General features: G+C 39.7%; 1 protein-coding gene across 2 annotated transcripts in view; it reads left to right on the plus strand.

Moving 5' to 3' along the window:
* Positions 1-17227, plus strand: part of PATL1 (PAT1 homolog 1, processing body mRNA decay factor) — a 41012-nt gene extending 23785 nt beyond the window's left edge. Inside the window, exons 15-19 of one of the 2 annotated variants that reach the window (XM_058305391.2) lie at positions 1699-1858; positions 7578-7733; positions 14885-14976; positions 15070-15219; positions 15537-17227. In XM_058305391.2, coding sequence (XP_058161374.1) covers positions 1699-1858; positions 7578-7733; positions 14885-14976; positions 15070-15219; positions 15537-15558 — 580 coding nt within the window. In that variant the 3' untranslated portion in view covers positions 15559-17227. Of the gene's footprint in view, positions 1-146; positions 1449-1698; positions 1859-7577; positions 7734-14884; positions 14977-15069; positions 15220-15536 lie in introns of those variants that run through there. The other variant, XM_058305392.2, reaches the window with a different exon arrangement.
* Positions 17228-17502: the final 275 nt, after the last annotated feature.

Consider the following 17502-nt stretch of genomic DNA (forward strand, 5'->3'; position numbering starts at 1 on the left):
TGTAATCTGAAGTAAATATGAGACCAGCTAGACTCCTTCCACTGCTAAAATTGAGCTTTATACAGCTCTGCCTTTTTAGATACTGTAAGTTCAAAGTATGCTTTGGCCTAATCCAAATGGCACTTTCCTTTTTTTTTTTCTTTTAGGAGGTATCAGGGGATGAACCCAGGACCTCATACATGTGAAGCAGGTGCTCAGCCACTGAGCTATACTTACTCCCCATACTTGACATGCTTTTATTTCATAATCATCCCAAGACAGGGGGAAAAAATCTCTTTACCCTGAGTACCTGTAGTATTCATTTATTCAGCAGTACACATTCATTGTCTTCTGTGCATTGTTCTAGGTATTAGAGATACAATGGGGAAATTATTGGGTTTTTTTAAAAGACTGTCTTTTTCTCTGTATCTCTGTCATCTTCCTCCCAATATCTGAAACAGATAGTTTAAATTGACAAACTATCAGTTATGTGAGAAATGGTTTTCGAACAAATGGTAAATGTTCTGTACAACACAAATATTTAACAAAGGCAAGGAGATTATGTCTCTTGATTATTCCCTTTTCTTTTGCCCATTCAAGAGAATTGTTTTTATGCATGACCATTCTATAAACCCAAAACTTCTCTAAAAAAAAAAAGAGAGAGAAAGAATTCCTTGTTCTTCTAAACCAAGATATGCACACACACAACAGAACATAAGAACAAGCACCTTCTTTTCAAATAGTCTTTTTTGGAGTTGCACTAACAAAAGGGGACTGGCTGAATAAATGTAGTTTACCATAGATTGGAATGCTGTGCAACTATTAAAACATTTATAGTTTGATGGGAAACGGACTTTGGCCCAGTGGTTAGGGCGTCCGTCTACCACATGGGAGGTCCGCGGTTCAAGCCCCGGGCCTCCTTGACCCGTGTGGAGCTGGCCCATGCACAGTGCTGATGCGCGCAAGGAGTGCCGTGCTACACAGGGGTGTCCCCCGTGTACGGGAGCCCCACGCGCAAGGAGTGCACCCATAAGGAGAGCCGCCCAGCGCGAAGGAGGGAGCAGCCTGCTGAGGAATGGCGCCGCCCACGCTTCCCGTGCCGCTGACGACAACAGAAGCGACAACAGAAGCGGACAAAGAAACAAGACGCAGCAAAAAGACACAGAAAACAGACAACCGGGGGAGGGGAGGGGAATTAAAATAAATAAAAATAAATCTTTAAAAAAAAAAACATTTATAGTTTGAAGTGTGTTACAAAGCCAAAATGAATTTTATGGGCCCATTTTTTATGAAAGAAAAAAAATATATAATACAGAGCAAGAATATTCTTTCTAAAATAATGCTAATAAAATTATATCTGGTATTATGATCTTTTTCCTTTGTTCTTATATATATTTACAGGTTTTGCTACATTAACCATGTATTATTTGTGTAATTACTTAAAAGTTAATAAAGGAAATTGATGCATATAGTTTGATCAAGTTTTTTAACATAGAATTTATGAAATGATATTCTACATTTGTGAAACTTAAAAACTGACTTTTTATTACTTGATTGAGAGTTGGGGAAGTAATTCTGACCATTTTTCATAGTACAGGTAATTGTAGTGTAAATACAAATGCAGTATGTTCATTCACTAACATCTTAAGAGGTAAAAAAAAATGAGAGTTTCTTATATTTCTCTTGCTGACCTAAGCCGACATTTTTATTCCCCTGCAGGCCAAGTGATGACCACTTTGTACAGATCATGTGTATCCGAAAAGGGAAGAGAATGGTTGCCCGTATTCTTCCTTTCCTCTCCACAGAGCAAGCAGCTGACATTCTCATGACAACAGCCAGGAACCTCCCTTTCCTTATCAAGAAGGACACGCAAGATGAGGTGATTCTCCATGCAGGAAATTTTCCTTTGGGTCCTCATAGTTGTTAAAATTTCTAGAATCCAAACTTCTTTTTATCCCTCTCCTCCCTTTTCTGTTGTTTTATCTAATGTTTGGCAGTATGATTTGATTATTTAAAGAAAATCTTTACTCCAAGTCTTGTTTTTAATCCTATTTTTTTTTTAAGTCTTATTTATTTATTCCCCTCTTTGTTGTTTGCGCTCGCTATCTGCTCTCTGTGTCCATTCCTGTGTGCACTCTGTGTCTACTTGTCTTCTTTTTAGGAGGCACTGGGAACCAAACCTGGGACCTCTCATGGGAGAGTGGTGCTAAATCACTTGAGCCACCTCCACTCCCTGCTTTGTTGTCTTTCTCACTGTATTTCCTCTTTGTGTCTCTTGTTGTGACATCTTGTCTTCAGTTCACCATGCCAGCCCATCGCACCAGCTTGCTGTCTTGCTCGTCTTCTCCAAGAGTCACCGGGAACTGAACCCGGAACCCTCCCATGTGGTAGGCAGGAGCTCAGTCGCTTGAGCCACATCCACTTCCCTAATCCCACTTTTGACTGAACAGACCTAGTAAACTAAAAATGAGGAAAGCAAGACTTCGGTCATACTTGACATAGTTATGAAGTTGTGATTTGTGTCAATATATATATCAGAATTACTTGAAAGCACATAATCAGTCTTATCCCAAACATGCTGGATCCAAATTTGCAGAGAAAGGATCAGGGCTGAATCTGATACTCACTGAAGTTTGAAAATGTCTGGTCTTGGTCACTTTGTTGGCTCTAAAGTATCACTCATTAGGCTGTTACCAGTAGCTTCATACTAGCCTGTAAAATTTGTTGAGTGTTGTCCCGCAGGAATCTGGCTAGTACTTTTTTTTAAATCAATTTTATTTATACATATTAATAAAGCATACAATCCATCCAAAGTATATAATCAATGATATTTGGTATAATCATGTAGTTGTGCATTCATCATATCAATCATTGTTAGAACCTTTTCATTATTCCAATAATAATTAAAAAAAGACAAAAAAGCTCTACCCTTTAATAGTCATCTCTCAATAGTAATATATTAATAATCTTCCAGTAAGGGTTAAAAAAAAAAGGAAATATACTAAGTGAAAGAAATTAGACAAAAAGTACCATATATTGTTTGACTCTTCCTGCACAAAATATAAATACTAATAAATTAGAAAGGCAGAAAGAAAATAGCATCTATGTATGGCAGGGAAAGTATTGAGAGATTGGCCAGTGCTTTTATTTTATTTTATTTTATTTTTAGATTTATTTATTTATTTCTCTCCCCTTCCCGTCCCACCCCGGTTGTCTGTTCTCTGTGTCTATTTGCTGCATCTTCTTTGTCCATTTCTGTTGTGAGCAGCACAGGAATCTGTGTTTCTTTTTGTTGCGTCATCTTGTGGTGTCAGTTCTCTGTGCGTGTGGCATCATTCCTGGGCAGGCTGCACTTTCTTTCGCACTGGGCGGCTCTCCTTACAGGGTGCACTCCTTGCGCTTGGGGCTCCCCTATGCGGGGACACCCCTGTGTGGCAGGGCACTCCTTGGCGCACATCAGTACTGCGCATGGGCTAGCTGCACACGGGTCAAGGAGGCCCGGAGTTTGAACCACGGACCTCCCATGTGGTAGATGGACGCCTTAACCACTGGGCCAAGTCTGCTTCCTGGCCAGTGCTTCTAAATAATTTTTATCCTGCTCTAAACTAGACTGAAATTTGAAACATGATTAGCAAGTTTACAAGTTAACTCTTGCTTGGAGTTGCTCTTTGCATTCCCCTGTTACAGAACTTGAAAAATTAGCAGAATTTAGAATAGTTTTGGGAAATTCAAAGCAAGAAATTGACAAGAATAGGACAAAGGGGTAATATTAATGAGTGTCAGTTTCAGAATAATCAGCCTATAGGAGGGAGCTGGTGTGGCTCAAGTGGTTGAGTGCCCACTTCCCAAATGGGAGGTCCTGGGTTTGGTTCTCAGTGCCTCCTAAAAACAAACAACAGGCAAAATAGACAGAGGAACCAACTTGGGGGATCTGGTGTGGGTCAGTGGTTGAATGCTGGCTTCCCACATGCAAGGTACCAGGTTGATCCCTAGCACCTGGTACCTCAAGGGGGGGGCGGACTATGAGTGTATACCTGAGGAATTAATAGTAGACTACTACTTGAGTAATAGCCATTTGATAATAGTCCCCAGAAAACATAGGATGCTGGGACACCTTATAAGTAGTGCAACATGAAAGAGTTGGAAATTATTCCTTCTGTAGACCTTGAAATTCTAGGATTTGAAGAAATGAATAAAAAGTTTATGTCTCCTCATAGAAAAAATGAAGTGGGATGAGAAAAGTACATTTTTAAAATATTCAAAAAATCAAAAATATGTTAGAACAAAGTTTAAAGATTTGAGGTTTTTCCTAGAAAACAGAAGACCAGATTAAAATGTAACTGCAATTTCAGAGCATGTACATTGTTGCAGGCAATGGGGCAGAGGAATTAGTTAGTAGAAACAAGTTGGAAGAGCATCATTCACACAGCAAATATTTATTAAACTCTTATGTACCAGGCACTGTTTTTTTGTTTGTTTTTATTTATTTCCTCCCCCCCCCTTGTTTGTGCTCGCTGAGTTTTTTCATTGTGCGCTCATCTTTTTAGGAGGCACTGGGAACTGAACCTAGGACCTCCCATATGGAGGGAGGCACCTGATTGCTTGAGCCACCTCAGCTCCCTGCTTTGTTGGGTCTCTTGTTATGTTTTCCTCTTTGTGCCTGTTGTTGTGTCATCTTGTTGTGCCAGCTCTCTGCATCAGCCCACTGTGTCAGTTTGCTGTCTTGCTCATCTTTAGGAGGCACCAGGAACCGAACCCAGGTCTTCCCATAGTGGTAAGTGAGCTCAATTGCTTGAGCCACATCCGCTTCCCAGCAGGCACTGTTTTCAGTGCTAGAAATACAGCATCTAGTTTTAAGTGCTAGGGAATTAAAAAAACATCTAACTTTGAGTTTACCTGCTAGTGAAGAAAACTTTGTTAAATGTGGTAAGGAAGTTCTTAACTATATGTGTGAAAAGTAATAGACCATTTCCTTGACGTAATAGCTGGTTCCAGGACTGAGACATGTACAATATAATCCTAGAATAACATGTGCCAGAAAGCAAGGAAGTTAAAAAATTACTAGAGTCCTGTCTGAAGGATGCAGACACCAACCTGAAAGGGCTCCTATTGGCCAAAAATGGGGTAGTTTGCATCAGAAAGAAAAATTACTACAGTGGATTGAAACCTACCAAATATATTTAATGAGTACATAATGATACCAAAAAACTTACTGGTTACCTTTGGAGATGCTAGGCTATCTGCTCATTCTGAAAATTGAAAAGAATTATGTATTTGTCCTGCCTTTCCATTATGAACCAAATTTCATGGTAACTAGCAAGTTGATAATACAGAGTTCTTTATAGAAGAATTCCAGCTAACAAGTGCCAAAAAAAAGAATGATAAAATTAGAAAATCACCATTTTCTAACCCATAATGGAAAATCAGACCATCACAGATCACAGAATCAGTCTGGACAGTGATCATTACTGGCTGCTAAAGGCAGTAGATAAAAGATTAATAGAGAACTTTACAGTGGATGGAGCAGAGTGCCAAAACTGAACCCAGTGATCACTCACCACACCACTAGGAATGGAACAACCAGTCTGTGGTGTAATGCAATAGAAAGCACACGATTCTAGCCATAAAATTTTCTTATCTCCCTTTCCCTCAAAAATTGAACCTGGGGAAGCAGATGTAGCTCAACCGGTAGAGCATCCACCTACCATAACGGAGGTCCAAGTTCAAACCCAGGGCCTCTTGGCCTTTGTGGTGAGCTGGCCCACGTTGCACTCCTGCCGTGCACAAGGAGTGCCATGCCACGCAGGGATGTCCCCCGCATAGAGGTGCCCCACATGCAGGGAGTATGCCCCGCAAGGAGAGCTGCCCCGTCCAAGAAGCGCAGCCTGTCCAGGAGTGGCACCGCATGCACAGAGAGCTGATGCAGCAAGATGACGCAACAAAAAAAGAGATTCCCAGTGCTGCCTGCACCTGATGAGAGTGCAAGCAGACACTGAAGAAAACAGAATTGACACAAGAGAGCAAACAACGGAGGGGGGCAGAAATAAGTAAAAAATAAATCTTAAAAAAAAACTGAACCTCAATCTAATCAAACTTCTAACTCTTGTCCGTTTATGGGGTAAACAGGTTGGAGGAACCTATTAAGTGATACCACAGAGGTGCAGTTAGCAGATCCAAACTGTGAGACAGATGAGCCAGTTTCAACAAATGAATGGCATGAGAAAAGGGGATGGGCAGTGGCAAAGGATCTCTTACAAATTTTAAAAGCCTTATCAACCAAATGCAATATATGGACCTTGCTTGAGTCACAATTAGAACAAATTAGCTGCCAAAAGATATTCTTGAGACCACTGGAGAAACTTAAAGTAGATATAAGATAGTATGAAGGAATTTATATTACTAATTTTGTTACCTGTGATCATATATTGAGGTTTTTGGGTTTTAGTCTTTTCTGCTAGAGATAGAGGTGTATTTATGGATGAAATGATATGATGTGGGAGGGCCACAGATTTAATAAAATTGGCCAAATGTTGGTAATTTGATCATAGTTGAAATTTGATGATGAATACATTGGCTTCTTTTTATTATTCTTAGTACTCTTGCACATAGTTTAAAATGACCATAATAAAAACTTTATTTCTTTATAGTAGTAAACCACAAAAGTGATCTACTTTCCATCCTTAGATCCCACTTATAGTAAACCAGTAGTTATTTTTTATACCACAGGTGTGTAAAGTTCCTGGAAGCACACTTGATTTCCTTTCATATGTTATAATCCAGTTATATTGGTAGCTCTGTATTTTAACTTTCCAGTTTGGGCCACACTAGAAAGGTGTAGAATTCAAGAACGTTGGCTTCTGGTTCTAGCTAATTAGTTATGTAACTCTGAATACATTATTTAGCTTCTCTAATAATCTATAAAAGTTGAGTAATGATTTCCCCATTTCCTTGTTGAATTTTTTTTTTCCTTCTTTATTTTTTTTTTAACATTACATTAAAAAAATATGAGGTCCCCATATACCCCCAACCCGGGGTTGGTGTATACTCAGGGGACCTGAATCCTTGTTGAATTTTTATAAAGATGAAACATTAACAATTAAGTCTGGAAATACTTCTCAGTTATTCTTTAAAACTCTGAAGTTAATCTTTGAGTATTCATAATGTATTGAAATTGCCAGTTTACTCATGTCTTCCCCATTATACTTTAGATCCCTGAGGGTCTGTGTCCTGTTTACCATTTGCTTTTAGCCCTCAGTGCCTGGCACACTATTGACATTTAAGTATTTGTGGAATGAGTTAAAATGTTGATGTTTTATTATGAGTCTTGCTGTGTATTTGAGAAATGATTTGACACTCTTGTTTCACACAAATCATGATGTTTCTGGGGAAAATTGAGATGAAAAAAGCTTCTCAGTAGATGTCTTAGAATCCATTGTTAAGATCTCCAGTATCTGCTAAACCTATTACCTTTTTTTGTTAATCTTTTCTTAGGTGATTACCACTGAGCATACTTCCATTCATGCCCTGAGATGGAGGATATTTACTGTCTTATGAAGTAGCAATTGCCATGATAATAATGACCTTTTTATTTTTTGTAGGTGCTGCCATGCTTAATGAGTCCCTTCTCTCTCCTTCTCTATCATCTTCCATCAGTGACTGTCACCAGCATCCTGCAACAGCTAATGAACCTACCTCAGAGTGCAGCTGCACCAGCACCTTCTAATCCTCACCTCACTGCTGTGCTCCAGAACAAGGTGGCCTTACCCTTTACGTTCCTGAAGTTTGCAAGACTTATACATTTATAGATTATGTGTAATAGCTGCAATGACTATAATGACTTGTTGTGGTTTTTGTTTGTTTTTTTAAAAGATTTATTTTGGTCAGGAATGGCATTATAATCCTATTAACAGAGACTAGAAATAACAGTGATTTCAACAAAATAGAATTTTATGTATGTCATTCAACCTAGTGCTGCTTGTATTTATTTGTGTTTTCATTCTGTGCCCTTTTAGACTACATGTTTCCTGCTTTTACTGTTCACTGAGTAAAACAACTTGTGTGTTTCAAGCTTTAAAACATGTTGCTAAATTTTAATAATTTTATATTTGGAGAATCCATTTGTTTATCCTTTTTTTTTTTTTAATCCCCTCCCCCTTGTGGCTTTTTGCATGCTGTTTGCTCTCTGTCCATTCGCTGTGCGCTCTTCTCTGTTTTTGCTTTTTGTTGTTGTTGTATCACCTTGCTGAGTCAGCACTCTGCAGAGTCTGCAGGCCGGGCAGCTCTCCACAAGGTGCTGGCGAGCCTGCCTTCACAAGGACGCCCCAGGACACAAACCCATGGCCACCCATATGGTAGACAGGAGTCCAACTGATTGAGCCACAGCTGCTTCCCTATCCTTTCTTTTTATTTTTCAGACTCCTCTTAACATCCTCTCCAAGCATTTATATTTCCAGATAGAAATGTTATTTTTAAGGAGACTCTGTCTTTATAGTATGGTCATTTCATTTACCTCTTCTTCGTACATTTTCCTGCAGTTCTTAACACCTTTTTTCTTAATTCAAAATATCCTACTCTCAGTTTTTTTTCTTATTTTTTCCATGAACTTCACTTTTCCATATCAAAGTTTGTCTTCATTCAACTTTTCCCTTTTTCATTTGTTTTTAAATTTATTGTAGTGTATCACTCATACATAAACATTCATAAACAATAAGTGTATAGAAATAGTTGTGAACATACAAAACAAACATATATAGTATCATACAGGGCTCTCATACCTCACCCTACCACCAATACCTTATATTGTTGTGAAACATGTTTAACTAATGATTGAAGAGCATCTTCAAAATATTACTACTAACCAAAGTATTCTTCCCCCAACCCACCCTATTATTATTATTTTTATATCACTTATACATGAACATACATAAGCAGTAAGTGTATAGTAAAAGTTGTGAACTTACAAAGCAAACATGCATAACATCATATGGTGGTTCCATACGTCAACCCATCACCAACACCTTGCATTATTGTGAGAAATTTGTTAAAAATTATAAAAGAATATTGTTAAAATCTTACTACTAATTATCCTTATCTTACATTTGGTATATTTTCCCCCCAACCCACCCTATTATTATTTTTAAAATATATTTTTATGACAGAAGTTGTAAACTTGCAAAACAGTCATGCACATGTGCAAAATTCCTAAACAGTACCCCTCTAGCGACACAAACATCATGGTGGAACATTTGTTACAGATTATGAGATTATATCAGATTATTACCGGGTCCATAGTGTACATTTGGCACACTTTTTCCACACTCTCCCGTTATCAACACAGTACATCTTTGGCATAGATGCATGAATATTACATTATTACTGTTAACCACTGTCCATAAGTCACTCCAGTTATATTTTTCCCATGGTTTTCGACATTTCCACCACCCTGCAGTAGGGATGTAAATCTCTTCTAGCTTGCAAAGGACCCTTTTGCATCTCTACCATCAACCACAATTCTCATCCACCTCTGGGTTTACTGTGCTATTCAGTTCCTAGATTATTCTCTAGCTTTGTTTTAATTGGCATTTACATCCCTAGACTACCATTTTCAGCCACATTCCCATTTATAAATCAGCTGTTATTCACTATAATGTGTTACCATCAACTCTGAACATTTTCACACTTTTACAGTGAAGCTAATTAAAACATCTACACACTTTAAGCATCAGTAGTCAATCTTAGTCCTTCTGTTATCTCATTTTCTTTTAGAAGCTTTATGGTTCTTGCTTTTATATTTAGGTTATTGATCCATTTTGAGTTAATTTTTGTATAAGGTGTGAGATAGGGGTCCACTTTCCTACTTTTGGCTATAGATATCCAGTTCTCCCAGAACCATTTGTTGACTGGACTGTTCTGTCGAACCTGGGTGGGTTTGACATGCTAGTCAAACCATAGATGTGAGGGTCTGTTTCTGAACTATAGTTTGGTTCCATTGGTCTATGTGTCTGTCTTTATTCTAGTATCATGCTGTTTTTACCACTGTAGCTAGGTAATAACGATTTAAAGTCAGAAATGAGAGTCCTCCAACTTTACCTTTCCTTTATAAGATGTTTCTGGCAATTCAGGACCCCTTACCCTTCCAAATAAATTTGGTAATCATGTTTTCCATTTTTAAATTGCTGGTGGATGTTTTGGGTGGGTGGGGGATTGCATTGAATCTGTATATTCATCTGAGTAGAATTGATTTCTTAATAGTATTTAGTCTTCGAATCCATGAGCATGGAATGTTGTTCCAATTATTTAGGTCTTTTTTTTTTTTAATTTCTTTTAACAGTGAGTTGTAGTTTTCTCAATATAAGTGCTTCACATCATTGGTTTAGTTTATTCCTGAATATTTGGATTTTATCTGTCATATTTTAATTTCACCACTCTTTTGACACTTTCAGTTACTTTTCCTGATATAATCTTCATTTCTAGATGCTCTTCCAGGCCTCTCTCTCCTGTCGTTTTTTTCAGGCTGTGGCACAACATTTAGTATTTCCTGCAAAGCCAGTCTCTTGGTTACATACTGTTTTAGTTTCTGTTTATCTGTGAATATTCTAAACTCACCCTCATTTTTGAAAGACAGTCTTCTTGATAGATAGAAGATTTTTGATTTTTGGCTGGAAGTTTTTCTCTGTAGCATCTTAAATATATCATACCACTGTCTTCCTACCTCCATGGTTTCTGATGAGAAATCGACCCTTAATCTTACTGGGTATCCCTTATATGTTATGCATGGCTTTTTTCTTGTTGCTCTCAGAATTCTCTCTTTGTTTTTGGCATTTGACATTCTGATTAGTATGTGTCTCGGAGTTGGTCTATTCAGATTTATTGGGGTGAGACCACATTGTTCTTCTTGGATATGGCTATCTATGTCCTTCAGCAGGGTTGAGAAATTTTCTACCATTATTTCTTCAGGTATTTCTTCTGCCCCTTTTGCCTTCTCTTCTCCTTCCGGGATACCCATGACACATATGTTTGCACCTCTCTTGCCATCATTTAGTTCCCTGAGACCTTGTTCAGTTTTTTCCATTCTTCATCTGTTCTTTTGTATGTTCACTTTCAGAGGCTGTTTCCTCAAGCTCACAATCCTTTCTTCTGCCTCTTCAAATCTGCTATTATATGATTCCATTGTATCTTTAATTTCATTTATTGTGCCTTTCATTCCCATAAGATCTGCTATTTTTCTATATACGCTTTCAAATTCTTTTTTGTGCTCATCCAATGTCTTCTTTTTTTTTTTTTCTCCTATTTTTTTTAAATGTTACATTAAAAAAATATAAGAGGTCTCCATATGTCCCCAACCCCTCTCATCCCACTCCTCCCACATCAACAGTCTCTTTCATCATCATGGGACGTTCATTGTATTTGGTGAATACATTTTGGAGCACTGCTGCACCACATGGATAATGGTTTATATTGTAGGTTACATTCTTCTTCAGTCTACCCAGTGGGCCATGGTAGAACATACAATGCCCAACATCTCTCCCTGCAGTACCACCAGGACAACTTGAAATCCTGAAAATGCCCCCACATCATATCTCTTCTTCCTTCTCCCTACCCTCAGCAGCTACTGTGGCCACTTTCTCCACATCAGTGCTACAATTTCTTCCATTACTAATCACAATGGTTCCATAGTAGAATATCAGTAAGTGCCCTCTAATCCATACTCTATTCCTCAATCCTGTGGACCCTGGGATGGTTATGTCCACTCCACCTCTATATCAAGAGGGGGCTTAGATTCCACATGGATAATGGATGCAATTCTCCTGCTTGCAGTTGTAGGCACTCTTGGTTCCTTGACCTTCTTCACCTCCCTCTTAGCTGGCAGGGGTAAGTCCAATAATCCAGAGGGTAGGAGTTGCAAGTCTGCTGAGACTCAGGGCCTGGCTGTCACATGGACAGTCCACAGATTCAGGTCTCCTGAGTATACACCAACCCCAGCACCAACCATAGGTCAAGTAAAAGTCACAGAAGAGGCATGTGTAGAAAGGTCACATCTGAATCCAGCTCCATCATATTCAGGAACACAAACTCCAAAGTAGGGCCAACTAACATGGCACTGAACTCCAGAGCCATCTGCCGTGCCCATAGAACCTGCGGGTCTCTGTAGCCCTCAGGAGAACCAGTACCTGGGGTTGTATCTACTTTGGCTGTCTCTGGGACCCTGCTGAGGCATGCGTAAGCACAACCCTTCTGATGACCTCCTGGGGAAGGGACAAAGTGTTTGATGTTGGATATGTGGGAGTACCCTATATTGTTATATGTGAATTACTGTGATCTAAAAGTTTTGTGAAGACAAACTTAATAATTAGAAGAAAGAAAAAAAAAGGGATGTAGACACTGAGGAAGAAATGAAAGAAATTGCCTTGCTACTGTACATACAGGGCAACACCTATTGTAGTGATGAAAGGCATAACATCAGAAACAAAGTTTTTTCATTTTGTCATTTTTTGACACACCAATTTTTTTTAATTTTTCTAAATTAGTATGTATCCTGTATCTAACTTTAAACCCATCACTATATTACATTTTACTATTAATGGAATTTGGCAATATATTAGGCTTCATTTCTGAAGAAGTTTTGGATCACAGAGAGGTTCAACTATGACAGGGGAAGAACACTGGCGTGGGGTGTTATTGATGGGGGCCACATGGTTGGGAGGAAGTTCTCTAGGGTATGTGTACAGGGTACATAAAAATGTTTGAATATTTTCTTGGCAGTTATAGTTAAAAATGACAACTGAGGGAGTGCTGAGTTCCTAGCCAGGGGAGCTCTATCACATTCCCCAGTGGAACAGCAACAGTCCCCCAAGTGCAATGGCAAAGACCAATAAAGAAGGATGGTCCAACAATGAGCCTTTGATGCTGATGACTATGCTTATGAGCCTGTGCACCTGAAATGTGAACTAGGCCTACAACTGCAGGGTGCCTAAGAGTTAACCTCCTGAGAGCTTCCATGTTACTCAAATGTGGCCACTCTCTAAGCCAGTGTCTTCTTAATAGCCTTAATCTCTTTAACCATCTCATTTATTAAGGAGATTTGTTTGAACATCTGTGATTAGTTCTCTCAAATCCTTTGTCATTTGAAGGCTTATCTTGTTCTTTTAACTGGGTTATATCTTCCTGTTTCTTGGTGTGGATTGTTACTTTTTGTTGGTGTCTTGGTATCTGGCTTACTGGAGTATTTATTCTGGGTGCAGTTTCTTTAGTTTAGGTCTTTCTTGCCTTTTCTCCCCAGTTGATTGTGTAGTAGGAGCCAAGGATGTAGTTGGTGCTACAATCTGTGGAGCCTCAAGCTGCCCTTATTCCCCCAGAGAGCAATGAAGCTTCTCCCATCTTTTTCCTTTGCCAGGGATAGGGACAGAGCCACAGCCGTGTGTAATAATCCAAGTCATCCAGGCCTAGGCTCTAGTTGCCCAGAGAGATTGATGAACCTTCACACCCCTTTCCCCTCTGCCTGGGGTGGGAACGGACTGCAGGTGTGGTCAGCATTCTATGCCATGTGTGTCCAAAATGACCACAGTTTCCCCAGTAGACTTCCTACTGTTGCATCTGTGCCAGCTGAATGTACCTGCAGTTACTTGGAGAGACTGGTGCAGGGCCTACAAACTTCCTCCCTGCTAGAGGTGGGGCTGAAAACTAGGCTAGGGCTGCAGGCCGATCTGGGTGAAAGAAACAGGTCTCTACTGTCACTGTGATTTTCAGTCAGCCCAGCTTTCCCTCATGCTGGGGGCAGAGTCAGAATGGCAGCTACCAGCCTCTTTCCCACTTGGACAGTTTCAAACTTTAGCTGTTCTTAGAGTTATACTTATAGGCAGCCTAATTATTAATCAGTAGCTGAAGTTGGTGGCCGTCTCTTCCTCCCCTGTTTTTGGGAAATGGAGCTTCCAGCTCCAGCCACAGAATAGCTCCTGAGGCAACCTGTACTGCCAGAGTAGGATGATCACCGGCCTCCAAAGCATGGCCTGTATTTTCCTGGAGAGGCTAGGGCTTGTGCTAGAGCTGCAATCTGACCTGGGTGGAAAGAAGCTGGTCCCTACCAGCACTGTGATTTTAAGTCAGCCCCGTTTCCCCTCATGCTAGGGGCAGAGTTAAAATGGCGGCTACCAACCTCTTTCTGACTTGGACAGTTTCAAATTTTAACTGTTCTTAGGATTATACTTTAGCCCACTGAATTTACTAATCAGTAACCGAAGTTGGTGCCCAACTGTCTCTTCCTCCCCTGTTTTAGGGAAGCGGAGCTTCCAATTCCAGCCGCAGAATAGCTCCCCAGGCAGCATGTGCCACCAGTAGAGGATGGGCACCAGCCTCCAGGGCGTGAAGGGTTCTATCTACAAATCTTCTCTGCAGATGGGCAGTCTCCTCCTTCCATTCTTTCAAGGATGTTGCAGGATGTTCTTCTGGTCTCCTGGAGCCCCAAACAGGTGCCATAGATAACTCCAGGTGATTACTAACTGCCCTGTAGCACAAGCTGACTCCTGGAGCGCCTTATTCTGCCTCCATCTTGCTGGTTATTACTCGGCTTTCCCTTTTAATCCATTTCTCTGCCAGTATATAGTAGAAAAGCTAACTGTTATGACAAGGAAAAATCATCTTTTCATCTCAGGGTAGGATGAGAAAAGGTAGAGTTAGACATGGTGACTTTGACTTTCCATTTGCTACCCTTGGTCACTGCTATACTCAAAGCCAGAAGAAAGACAGCTTCTTGGTCATGGTACCCTGGTCCTTGCCTAATTTCACAGAAAAGAACAACATGGGGTCATTTTGATTTCATACTGTTCTCCACCTACCATGATCCCTTCAGCAGTAATGGAGGAGGATTAGATGCAGTGTTGAGTTTGATTCCTTCTGTCTCCTCTTATAGTTTGGCCTGTCGCTGCTCCTCATTGTCCTGAGCCGTGGGGAAGACCTACAGAGTTCAGACCCTGCTACAGAATCAACGCAAAACAACCAGTGGTCAGTCTGAGCTGCTGCTTCTCTTCTGTTAAATTCTTTTAGTTAATCTTTCATTTTTTTTCTCATGTTGTTGTTATGGGTTTTCCCTATCAGGACAGAGGTGATGTTCACGGCAACCCAAGAACTTCTGCGGATTCCCCAAGCAGCTTTGGCCAAGCCAATCTCTATACCCACAAACCTAGTATCCCTCTTTTCTCGCTATGTTGACCGACAGAAACTGAACTTGCTGGAGACGAAACTGCAGTAAGTTTGAAACAGGAGAATTCCACATCTCACTAAAGTTAGCACTTTATAAGTTATGATGAGGAAGTGGGTGGGGATAAAACAATCTGGTGGAAGAGATTAAAGACTATTACCAAATATTTGAGTATCTACTAGATATAAAACACTATTCTGGGAGTAGGAGCGCCCCCTCCCCCAAAAGTTGATTAAATGTCAAGGATAGATTTCTTCTTTGTTTTGAGAATTCTTATAAGGATTTAACTTTAATGCAAAAGATAACCTTCTGTTTGGACTTATTTATATAAACATGTTTCCTTTCTCTCTTTCTTTACCCTTAGGCTAGTTCAGGGGATACGATAAAAGAGCTCCATGTGTGTCCTGTACCTCCTTTTGGCTGCCACCTGCACTGTTGCCATCACCAATGGAGTGTTTTTAATGAGGGAGGGAAGGTAGCTTATTTCCCAAAGCAAAGTCTTGTGGGATTGATTCCTGTTTACAGGGATTGTCTCTAAATGCCAGGTATTTCCCCACTGCTCTATGAAATTTGGCTGGGCGATACTTCTGCTGGTTTCTTCTTACTTTCTGTTAAAATCCTGCATGCCCTATTTTAACTTAATCCTCCTTAATTTTGTGTTTTCTTTGCCATAAAGACACAAATATAATCTCTCCTTTATTCCACTGCCACTACTCCAGTTCAGAGTAGATTGTAGCCTACCAAAGGATTTCTTCCCTCATCTTTTTTCATTGCCCCATATTAATATAACTATAGGGGAGCCAATTTCATAGAAATATATATACATACACACAAATGTGTACACCCCTATACGTAACATTTATATGGTCTCCAGAGGGTCCTTAAAGAAACAAGTTTTGGTTGAAAAATATTTGACACTTCCCTCCTCTAAACACAAATCAGCTGGTGTATTTTTAATCTGCTTCTGTTCCATCTTGTAATTAATTTGATGGGTTCTACTTGTTTTATTATACACACAGGGTATGCAGCACATTTAATAAAATCAGAACTCTTAATTAGCTGATACCCAGCTGTAAGCTGAGAAGTCCTTATTCTCCTCCGTATCTTTATCTCCTTTGTTTCTGTCCGCCTCGGTAGAAACAGCACACGGTTAAGCCTTTTCTTCCCTACTACAACTACAGTGTACTTGAGCCCATCCCCTCAAGTGCATGTGAGATTACCCAGGATGATCCTAATTTATAGTCTGCTTCCACACTGTAGCTTTTTGCACACTCACCCGCTTTTCCTGAGACTACTTCAATAAGCCATGCTTTTAGTTCTCTCTTCCCCATTTTCATTTGGTGGCTAGAGTAGAAACCCCCAATTGTAACCATGGAAGCTAAATTTGGTCTGCTTTATTCCTTGTTTCCCTCATAAGCAGAACTGCTGTCCTTGCTACTCTGTCTCATCCAAGTCCCATTCCCAGGCAGCCAGGGGCCTGGGTTTGAACCCTAGCGGGACAGCCCACCATGATCCTGTTCACTTACCCCTCTCCCATTTACCACTCACCAATCAACCAACATAAGGGGTTTTAATCCCTAGTGATTACAGCCTTCAAAAAAAATTAAATCTGAGTTAATTTTACATGATCATCCTGATCTACTTTCTGCTGTTCTCACTTTTTGGAATGTAGTGGGGAGGACAGGTTATGATATTTAAAGAGAATAAACATTTTGCACATACATGTATTGTACAACAGTAAAATCCTCCGTTACAACCAGCTATCTTTGTTTTCCATTCTCTCCCCATCTCCATTTCTTCCCATTCTATAGCCAGACCCAGGCTTCACCAGCCTCCCCAGTGACATGTCGCTTCCCTCTACCATTACCTACTGACTGTTTCCACTATGCGCCTTTCCTAACTTCCCTTCACAACTGATCAAGTGAATACTTGATTATTATTTCTTCCTTTCTGTGCTTTATCTTTTTTTGTTTGGTTCTAATTAATGAAGATAAAAGTTTCTAAATTTACATTTTTATAGGGTATTGTAAATAAAAAATTGTATACTTGAAAAAACGTATCTGCATTTCTTTTTTTGCAACTTCTAAAACATGATTTTTAATATATTTCTAACATATTTAGATAGACTGTAAAACCTTTTTGGTTTTGGGGATATCTCTGCCTAATGTTTTTACCTTTTTTAAGGGAGACAGATCAAGATCTTAGGTTTACATGATTAACTTTTAAGAAACCTAGAATACGTTCAGCCTCCCCCCACCCCCATTCTAACTACAAAACAATTATACATTTTAGTAGGTCCCCTACAGTTCATCTTCTCCATCTCATCTATC

This window comes from Dasypus novemcinctus, chromosome 10 (genome assembly GCF_030445035.2).
Source record: "Dasypus novemcinctus isolate mDasNov1 chromosome 10, mDasNov1.1.hap2, whole genome shotgun sequence".
Taxonomy (NCBI): domain Eukaryota; kingdom Metazoa; phylum Chordata; class Mammalia; order Cingulata; family Dasypodidae; genus Dasypus; species Dasypus novemcinctus.